Raw genomic sequence first — 10,648 nt, 5'->3', positions numbered from 1 at the left:
CTCTTCCACAACCCCTTCACTCCACCACACCATAAACCCCTGTCCTCCATCTCCTCCTCCACACACCTCTCTTCCACAACCCCTTCACTCCACCCCACCATAAACCCCTGTCCTCCATCTCCTCCTCCACACACCTCCCTCCTCCCACCCCACCATAAACCCCTGTCCTCCATCTCCTCCTCCACACACCTCCCTCCTTCCACCCCACCATAAACCCCTGTCCTCCATCTCCTCCTCCACACACCTCCCTCCTTCCACCCCACCATAAACCCCTGTCCTCCATCTCCTCCTCCACACACCTCCCTCCTTCCACCCCACCATAAACCCCTGTCCTCCATCTCCTCCTCCACACACCTCTCTTCCACAACCCCTTCACTCCACTGCCTCCACATCCACGGCTGCCTCCTCCTCCTCTCCCCCAACGACTAAATCTTTCTCCGGCAGCAGGCCGTAGCCGTTGAGGAAAGCCTCCACGTCGGTGGCGAAGAACTCCTCGTTGAAGTGCTGGTTGGTGGCCAGGAAGTTCCCCAGCAGCTCGCCAGCCTTATACACCAGCATGGTGGGCAGGACGTCATCAGTGAAGCGCTCCCCCGCACCAGTCACCCCGGCGTCGATCCTGCAAAACTTGACGCTAGTGTACTCAGTGGCCAGGCAGTCCAGGCAGGAGTTGAGCGCATCGCAACCTTTGATCCCCTCCTTGTAGATGTGCACCACCACCACGGTGAGCCGGTGCTCCTTCTCAATGACCTCCAGAAATGCCTCGCCGCTTTCCAGCTCGTACACGCCCTCGAACTTGGGACCGAAGCTGAGGCGCTCGTGCATCTCCTGCATGCACTGCTTGCGGTACTTCTTCATGCACTTCTCGTCATCCTCCTTAATCAGCTCATACTCCTGTACACTCATCTGAAACCATTGACAACAAACAAAGAATGATTTACAGTTTATTGATCGTCACACTGTTTTGTTTGCTGTGTACAAAAACATTACAAAGACAGTCATGTCTTGTCCTGTTTTTAGCTCAGTGAAGTCAGTTAGTTTACACAGGACACCTGTTTAGACTCACACCTGAGTATCTTAGCCATCTGTATAGAGAGACCTAGCCTGGGTGTTCAATTGACCGGTCCAAGATACTGGAAAGGGACACTTAAGTGAACTCATTTAAGGAGTACTTTTGTCAGCATGTGTGGTTCTGTTTCTGCGTTTGGACCATAGAAATACACATTAAACTGTGCTGTAACCTAATCTAATCCCACCTTGCGGTTCAGGCTTCCCCTGCCGTCGTCTTTGGGCCTGTGTGGGGAGGACATCTGCCTGAGCAGCTCTCTCTTCTGGGGGGGCAGGGACTCCTGGTCCATGCTCTCAAGCTTAAACCTCCTCCAGTCATTGATCACTCCCTTTGGGCCTGAAAAAAGAACAGGACAAGGGTCATTAATTTGTGGTCATATGGAACTATTGTAAGCTTCAGACTCCTGTCTTGTCATCCTCAATGGTTTGTAATGTTTGTAGTCCTACTGCCTTGACATGGTGTGCCGAATTTACACAGAATTTCAGGACAGTATATTCTTGATGTCATGTGTCATGACCACCAAAATAGGATTTATACATGGCGTCAGCCATTTTTGTTTGGGGCTGTGACTCAGATGAACACAGCAGACTGTGTGTGTGTGTGTGTGTGCGTGTGCGTGTGTGTGTGCGTGTGTGTGTGTGTGTGTGTGTGTGTGTGTGTGTGATTGGCAGATCTACAATGTGCAGTGCTGGATGGGTTGGCCCGCCCTCCGATGGATTATGGCCTAAACTAGACGCTTAAGGCTGTCTTCTAATTGCACCTTGGTTGCGTAGGAGCAGGTAGGAAAGTAGCTTAGAGCGTGTGTCAAAGTGCCAGAACACCACAGAGCTCTGTGTTTCTCTTCAACCTGCTACTAACATTGCTTATCCCTTTCTAGTTTGGGTGGCCGCTCCTCGGCTGTATGCTGTATTTGACCTGGCCTCTATTTAAAGGAATAATGCTATATATCCTATCAGGCTTGCTGTGGAAAGGCAGACAGACTGTTGCCGCTGTCTTATATTGGTCTGATCTCAGATAGACCTAAATGTTCTAAGGATGAACTGTAACTGTACAAGACACCACCTCCACACTTTAATCACACACTCACACACACACACACACACACACACATTAGCCTCATCCTCACCTGTGTGGGTGACGTTGGCCTCCTCTTCATCGACGTTTCCAGACATTATGTTTGAGAGTTAGCTGTTGGGAACAGAACACAGGAGGGGAGGGGATGTTTTAAAACTCTCTCAGAACCTAAACCATCATTTGTTGAACAAAAGGAACATTGTGACAATAAAGCTCAAGATCATTCAGGATTATCATATTTTGCAGTTCGGCCATGTGTTTAGTGTGCTCGTGGCCAAAAGTGACAGCTGAGCTAGTACATGTTGACACCATATAATCCTTTTTGGGACTGAGGGCCATTGGTATCAGACAGTATGACTGCTCTACCTATTTCAATTCTGTGATCCCCAAATAATCTTAGCTCCCAAAACCAAATCTCAGTCTGTCAAGAGAGACTAGTCCCCCAATAACATTATGTAATCAAGCGTGTTTGAAAAGGTTATGGCCCTGTATGCCCATAGAGCTTTCCTGGAAAGGCTAATCAAGTTAATGTGGTTTGAGTGGATTACTCTGGTATCCGATCCCTCTTGTTAGTGGTTGGCACGTGAGGGTTAGATTCTCTCTGGATTGTTAGTCATGGAAAGGAGGAGGAGCTAATGGAAAGGAGGAGGGGCTAATGGAAAGGAGGAAGGGTCTAAGGTGCCATTCCTGGAAAAATACTGGAAAACCAACAGCCACAAGACCGATTTTTAGACTTAAATGTATCCATCTGAGTGCTTTAACCAAATCATCACGTTTTAAATATGTTTTTCTCTTTTGTCTCTCTCTCTCCTATAAACCTCTCTATAGAGATGTTAACCAGATGTTAACCAAGACACCATATAGTCTAACGGGGCGGCAGCGTAGCCTAGTTAGAGCGTTGGACTAGTAACCGGAAGGTTGCGTGTTCAAACCCCCGAGCTGACAAGGTACAAATCTGTCGTTCTGCCCCTGAACAGGCAGTTAACCCACTGTTCCCAGGCAGTCATTGAAAATAAGAATGTGTTCTTAACTGACTTGCCTGGTTAAATAAAGGTAAAATTAAAACATTTAATTAAAAATTAAAAACCTGTGACTGACAGAGTTACACTGACTTTCCAACTGACAGATCACCCAACCCAGAGTTACACTGATTTTCCAACTGACAGATCACCCAACCCAGAGTTACACTGATTTTCCAACTGACAGATCACACACCCCAGAGTTACACTGATTTTCCAACTGACAGATCACCCAACCCAGAGTTACACTCATTTTCCAACTGACAGATCACCCAACCCAGAGTTACACTGATTTTCCAACTGACAGATCACCCACCCCAGAGTTACACTGATTTTCCAAATGACAGATCACCCAACCCAGAGTTACACTGATTTTCCAACTGACAGATCACCCAACCCAGAGTTACACTGATTTTCCAACTGACAGATCACCCACCCCAGAGTTACACTGATTTTCCAAATGACAGATCACCCAACCCAGAGTTACACTGATTTTCCAAGGCATTCCGACACCTTCTTCCCTTGTGTGCGAGGACACTGAGGTAAAGCTTGCGGTTGGGCTCGTACAGTGTTGCTTACACTAAACCAATACGTCAATGGATTAAACTGACTCCAGTGTTTTGATCTTAGCACACCACACACAATATCCCTCCTTCCTGTAGGCCTATCCAACAGCCTACCACAAGGATGGATGTCTCCATGGCAACCCCCCCCAACCCCCAGCTCTAAGGGTCCAGGCTATGCAGGTATTAGCCCTGATGCACTCCTCTTTAATGATTCATCTCCCTGATTGGAGTAGTGAAGTCCTTGGAACTTTAGTGAGTCCACAGCCCCATGTAGCATGATGAGCCATTTATAAAGAACATCTGTAAAGGACCAACTGATTGCAGCATTACCGCAGAAATGGAGGAGGCAAGTGGAAGTGGGAGGTGGTAAGGAACTTGTCTGTCTGCCCTACATTAAGGACCAACATTCGCTAAGTTAAGGACCAAAAAATTGGCAGCTGCACCATACAAGTTGCAAAATATTTGGGAGGAGATTATTGATGTACCGATTCCATGGCACATGGTTTATGAACTGATACATAAAACGACGCCGGATTCAAAACGTAGAGTTTTTCAATATAAATGACTATACAAAATTCTTGCAACCATTCCAGCTCTGCAGGTTTTGCTGCGAAGAGACAGATCACTTAATTTGGTAATGCCGATATGTAGCTAGTTTTTGATCGCAGGTTCAGGAATGGCTGAAAAGATGCAACATTTACTTGGCGCTAACTCTGCAAATAGCACTGCTGGGGGATTTGATAAGTCACAATCAATCGATCAATAATATAATTGTACTCTTAGCAAAGGTGTTTATCTTTAATTTAAAATCTGTAGAAACTTTCAAAACAGAAATGTTCAGAACGTTTGTGAAACATCACATTTAAAAAATATATGGCAAATAGAAATAAAGACCGGATGTTCTTCAGAGATAGATATGAGTGGTTGAGGGGAGCTAAAGGCTGGGACTTGACCGTGAAATGTATGTAGTATGTATAAGCTGGAAGTGGAAGCCTATTGTTGTCCATTAGTTTACTCCAATTAGGGGAGGGGTGGTAGGGTTAGGGGAAAACAATAAAGAGGGAAAATAAACTCAGCAAAAATAGAAACGTCCTCTCACTGTCAACTGTGTTTATTTTCAGCAAACTTATTAACATGTGTAAATATTTGTATGAATATAACAAGGTTCAACAACTGAGACATAAACTGAACAAGTTTCACAGACATGTGACAAACAGAAATGGAATAATGTGTCCCTGAACAAAGGGGGGTCAAAATCAAAAGTAACAGTCAGTATCTGTTGTGGCCACCAGCTGCATTAAGTACTGCAGTGCATCTCCTCCTCATGGACTCCACCAGATTTGCCAGTTGTTGTTGTGAGATGTTATGCCACTCTTCCCCCAAGGCACCTGCAAGTTCCTGGACATTTCTGGGGGGGAATGGCCCTAGCCCTCACCATCCGACCCAACAGGTCCCAGACGTGTTCAATGGGATTGAGATCCGGGCTGAGATTGAGATTGCCTGTAATGACAACAAGCTCAGTCCGATGATGCTGTGACACACCGCCCCAGACCATGACGGACCCTCCACTTCCAACTCGATCCCGCTCCAGAGTACAGGCCTCAGTCATTCCTTCAATGCTAAACGCGAATCCGACCATCACCCCTGGTGAGACAAAACCACGACTTGTCATTGAAGAGCACTTTTTGCCAGTCCTGTCTGGTCCAGCAACGGTGGGTTTGTGCCCATAGGCAACATTGTTGCCAGTAATGTTTGGTGAGGACCTGCCTTACAACAGGTCTCCAAGCCCTCAGTCCAACCTCGCTCAGCCTATTGCAGACAGTCTGAGCACTGATGGAGGGATTGTGCATTCCTTGTGTAACTCGGGCAGTTGTCGTTGCCATCCTGTACCTGTCCCGCCGTTGTGATGTTCAGATGTACCAATCCTGTGCAGGTGTTGTTACACGTGGTCTGCCACTGCAAGGACAATCAGCTGTCCATCCTGTCTCACAGTACAGACATTGCAATTTATTGCCCTGGCCACATTTGCAGTCCTCATGCCTCCTTGCAGCATGCCTAGAGCACATTCACATAGTTGAGCAGGTACTTTTGGTGTTTTTCAGAGTCAGTAGAAAGGCCTCTTTAGTGTCCTAAGTTATCATAACTGTGACCTTAATTGCCTACCGTCTGTAAGAGTCTTAAACAAGGTGCATAGGTGCACATTCATGAATTGTTTGTTTTGTTACCTTTATATAACTAGGCAAGTCAGTTAAGAACAAATTCTTATTTTCAATAACGGCCTAGGAACAGTGGGTAAACTGCCTTATTCAGAAAGACAGATTTTTACCTTGACAACTCAGGGATTCGATCTTGCAACCTTGTGGTTACTAGTCCAACACTCTAACCACTAGGCTACCTGGTTCATTTAACAAGTATGGGAAACAGTGTTTAAACCCTTTGCAATGAATATCTATGAAGTTATTTAGATTTTTACAAATTATCTTTGAAAAGACAGGGTCCTGATAAAGGGACGTTTTTTTGTTGTTGCTGAGTTTATATAAAACAAATATACTGTATATATCTAAAATTATAGATACGGTATATTTACAGAAAAAAATATATGGAGGATTGGAAATGGTGCAGACAATGACATAGATTGTGTTTTTTATCAATCTGCTAAAGCTGAAAAGAAAACGTCTGTGCGTGTACCAATGTATTTATGGTAGATTGGATAAGAGCGTCTGCCAAATGACTCAAATGTTTATGTAATGGTACCTATACCAACAGGTTACTGTACACCGATAAACAGTTTATTAAACCATAGATGTTCAGCACCACAAACACATACCGTCCTTTATTACAAACAGCAAAATATCAGATCTGGGCCCGTATTTAAACAGTGTCTCAGAGGACGAGTGCTGATCTAGGATCAGATACCCCCCCGTCCATCTAATCGTTTCCATTATTATCTAAACGGCAAATCTGACTCTTGGGGGAAATCCGACCCGAGTTAAGCTCACGTAAATGGAACTACCTGTTGATGCACTTTTCTCTATGTATATTCTGACCTTGAACTGAAGCGTGAGGTTAGCATGCTTTTCACCCTCTATTCATTTGGGGTTGGAGATCAAAGGAAGGAAGGTGTGGTCGGAGATGTGTCTACAGATATGCCGTATTCTAACCTCGACGTAATTCTACCATCTTTACACACTATGAAACGATGAATATGGTCAGGCAACCTGTTGATTGAAATAACACCATTTTACATGCACTGTAATTTGTAAATTACAAGTTGTTAAGTTGTTTAATTTTACCTTCATTTAACTAGGCAAGACCATTAAAAAAAAAATCTTATTTACAATGCCAGTCTACTGCAGCAAAATCCAGACACCCTATGGGACTCCCAATCACGGCTGGATGTGATGCAGCCTGGATTTGAACCAGGTACTATTGTGACGCCTCTTACACTGAGATGCAGTGCCTTAGACCACTAGGGAGCCCTATGTAAATGAGTAATCCATTTGGATAAGGGGATTGTAAATATATATTACAATTGTTTTAGATCTAGTTTACCTTATAATCGCTGGAGACAAATGTGAAACCAGTCATATGGCAAGGAACTGAAGCATATACACATAGCGCCTTTTCCACAGTAAGTTTATGAAATGCTGGCCTTGTAACTTGGGATGAAATGTGGAGACCCAAGCTATATGCTTCTGTAGCCATGCACCAATGACAGTATAGCTCCAAACTTACCGAGTTGATTTATGATTTCTACAATGTTTTGATTAAATGCCCAGACTTTTTACTGTATTTTTTTTACAATTTGTATCTTGTTAGATATTAGCCGCTATCAGTAGTCACATTCATTTATACCTACATACATTTATAACTGTCACTTTAGTGTTAGTTTCCTTACATTTATAACTGTCACTTTAGTGTTAGTTTCCTTACATTTATAACTGTCACTTTAGTGTTAGTTTCCTTACATTTATAACTGTCACTTTAGTGTTAGTTTCCTTACATTTATAACTGTCACTTTAGTGTTAGTTTCCTTACATTTTGCATCATTCCATTCCATCGTTAGCTTACCTTTCTTTCCTCTGTCACGTTCATGTGGTTGTTCCTGTGGATCAATAGCAGTAGTGGATCATATCAGGCTAACGTATTTCAAGTAATCATTTGGGACATGTAGCCTATTTGAATCATTATGGAAGCAGGCCATACGTATCAGTTTAAACCTGGAGCCTGGTACACGGTTCACAACTACTGGACAGTTGTCATCACACTTCCATGATTAGTGAGGATTATTAGGCTAGATTTATAAGAATACTGTTCCACCCCTATTGTACACTTTTCTAAACTTACAATATTTAATGGATTGAACAATTGAATATGGTAATTGTCAGAATGAATCAAACCCCTGTATTTTTGATTCACCAATATATTTGTGCACAAAGGCTCTCCGAACAAGTTGTTTTAGTTATTATTCATAAACAATTTCCTAACCCTAAATAATATACAAGGTCAGAGAATTTTTATATCTTCCAATTGGTGCTGAAAAGGAGACGAATATGCATATATTTAGATGGCTTTCTTTCACGTTAATATTCTGAATCTGTTCTCTCTATATTTTCTAGTGAGTCTGTCGAGAAAATTCTAATTAAAGGTGCACCAAATTTAAAGGGATGGATTAAAAATCAACAGACTAAAAACCCTATGGAATGAAAACGCAAATGGGAGGATTTCTAGCAGTTAAATGACATTTATTCAATGTGCAAGGGAACCACACCTGCATAAGGTAGGTTTGAATAACAACTACTGAGAAGTGCGTAGGACAGACGTACGTTTGTCTGAATCGGGCTCTGTGAATATTGGCCACGAAAATATAAATAATTATCTTAATTATTAAACCATACATGCCTTTTTTTAACTCACCTCATCTCCTGGGTCGAAAACCCCCCAAAATATATAAAATAAAAACAAACTCAAAAAATCCAAGTGCCGCCCAAATAAAAATCATATATAAGCACATGAGTTTCCTTCATTTGAGCTCCAACACTGTCTGTCTGTTTTCCTCCACCTCATCTCCTGAGTGAAAAAACTCCAACACAATACAAAATAGTAGAAAGTAAAAATAATCTAATGACCAACCACATAAACATGAGTTCCCTTTATATGGGATCCAACACCCCAAATTATATAGTGTTTTTCTCTGTTTTACTCTACCAGCTAACTATATGTAATGTTGTGTCCAGCTGGAGCAGCCTGCTACATTTTATATTTAATCAATTAAATCAATCAATCAATTGATTACTATCTCACCAGGGTCTCTTTACCCAGAAAATAAATCAGTAGAATGAAGTTAGTCCAACATCAACAACACGTTTGTCCATCCATCTATCTATACCAAGCTGCAGAGTCAAAGACTGGCCTCATAAGTCCCTGGAATCAGGTATTTATCTACTGCTCTGTCCTTACCTGTGAGCCTACGGTCACAATGAAGCACTTCCTCTGTTGTCGTCAGCTTCCTTCACACTGGACTGTGGTCAGTCACACAACCGGGATGTCTAATGCTGTGAATAGAGTGGGGTCCGACGCTGTGTGTGTGTGTGTGTGTGTGTGTGTGTGTGTGTGTGTGTGTGTGTGTGTGTGTGTGTGTGTGTGTGTGTGTGTGTGTCAGCCAATCACTAGGCCTGAGGGAGATTTGAGAGAAGGTGCTCTGGGCATTACGATGGGACCAAACAGAAATAGCTCCAGGGATCTGAGGTTCTGAGGATAAGAGGATCTACAGGAATTAGAGACCTGTACCGAGTGAGATCTAACTAACCAGATAAAAGGAGAGAAAGAGAGTGATGGAGAAAATATATATGTATATAGAGAGAGTTTGAGATAGAGAGAAAGAAAGAAAGAGTGAAGAGACAGATAAAGACAGATGAAGAGAGATGATATGGATGAAGATAAATGATCAAGTGAGATTGAAAGAAAGAGAGTAGAAATGAAGGATATGACAAAGAGAGAAATGTATATGTTGTTTTGGCCTATGGCTAATCATGAGAAAAGGTTTGGAAAACAGCTGTGAAAAAACAACGGGGAGGACACGTGATCTAGAGTCTAAATGTCTGTTTACACAGCCACCCTAAGAACCCAAATCTGATTTTCTACCTATATCCAATCATTTTACATGTGACCCATATCAGATTTGTGCATTTGTACACTAATGTAGCCTCTGAAGTAGCACACAGATGCAATGCTCATTTTCTGCCACATGTTGCTTTAAATGTTAGGGTGGTTGTCATGGTAACAGTCAGTCATGTGCCCCCCCCCACCCAAAAAGTTTCCAGACAGAAGTCGCATATGGAGGATCGGGTTTGTACCAGGATGCAGATCCACATATGGAGGTGGTATATATCCAAAAGGTCAGATTCCATGTTTTTATTTGCTGTTTACACATTAGGGAAAAGATCAGATAGAGGTACTGAATTGTGCTGCCTGTGCAAGTGCAGCCTATTTGGTCAATGCCTGAGGCATATAGGCTGTGTTTAAACAGCCAGACCTATTCTGATTGTTTTTACACTAATTGGTCTTTTGACCAATCACATCAGATATTTTCTTATCAGATCTTTTTCAGAGCTGATCTGATTGGTTAAAGGACAAATTAGTGCGAAGAAGAAAACATAATTTGACTGCCTGCTTAATTAAACGCAGCCATATAGGCATCAAGATATGGACATCGTCTGTCTTATTGACAGACTCCTTGACATAAGTTGCAAGCAGGAGTTAACTGTGATCTGAGGTAAAGAAATAAAAAAAAATAAAAAAATAGCCTAGCATTTATTTAGCTAATTACAAATGAAGTCAACTTTTTTTTAGGCCTAAATCTATAATTCTAGCCAGTTTACACAATATGAACAGACATGTATTTATCCAAATTTAACTCACGG

At 42.5% G+C, this 10,648-nt stretch overlaps 1 protein-coding gene across 3 annotated transcripts; it reads right to left on the bottom strand.

Annotated features, from left to right (window-relative positions):
* Window positions 1–311: 311 nt before the first annotated feature.
* Window positions 312–9,294, bottom strand: pdcb (phosducin b). Of its 3 annotated transcripts, XM_029655170.2 has the most exons (5): window positions 9,186–9,258; window positions 7,797–7,830; window positions 2,193–2,254; window positions 1,254–1,402; window positions 312–903 (listed from the first exon to the last, which is right to left on the bottom strand). In XM_029655170.2, the coding sequence occupies exons 3-5, from the start codon at window positions 2,236–2,238 to the stop codon at window positions 373–375; spliced, it is 726 nt and encodes a 241-aa protein (XP_029511030.1). In that variant the 5' UTR covers window positions 2,239–2,254; window positions 7,797–7,830; window positions 9,186–9,258; the 3' UTR covers window positions 312–372. The 3 variants fall into 3 exon arrangements, with proteins under 3 accessions (XP_029511030.1, XP_029511033.1, XP_029511029.1); XM_029655173.2 differs by lacking the exons at window positions 7,797–7,830; window positions 9,186–9,258 and adding an exon at window positions 8,643–9,128; XM_029655169.2 differs by lacking the exon at window positions 7,797–7,830 and having other exon boundaries at window positions 313–903; window positions 9,186–9,294.
* Between the last annotated feature and the right edge of the window lie 1,354 nt (window positions 9,295–10,648).

This window comes from Oncorhynchus nerka, linkage group LG24 (genome assembly GCF_034236695.1).
Source record: "Oncorhynchus nerka isolate Pitt River linkage group LG24, Oner_Uvic_2.0, whole genome shotgun sequence".
NCBI lineage: Eukaryota > Metazoa > Chordata > Actinopteri > Salmoniformes > Salmonidae > Oncorhynchus > Oncorhynchus nerka.
The sequence above is the reverse complement of the archived record's forward strand: the minus strand, read 5'-3'. Positions and strand labels throughout refer to the sequence as shown.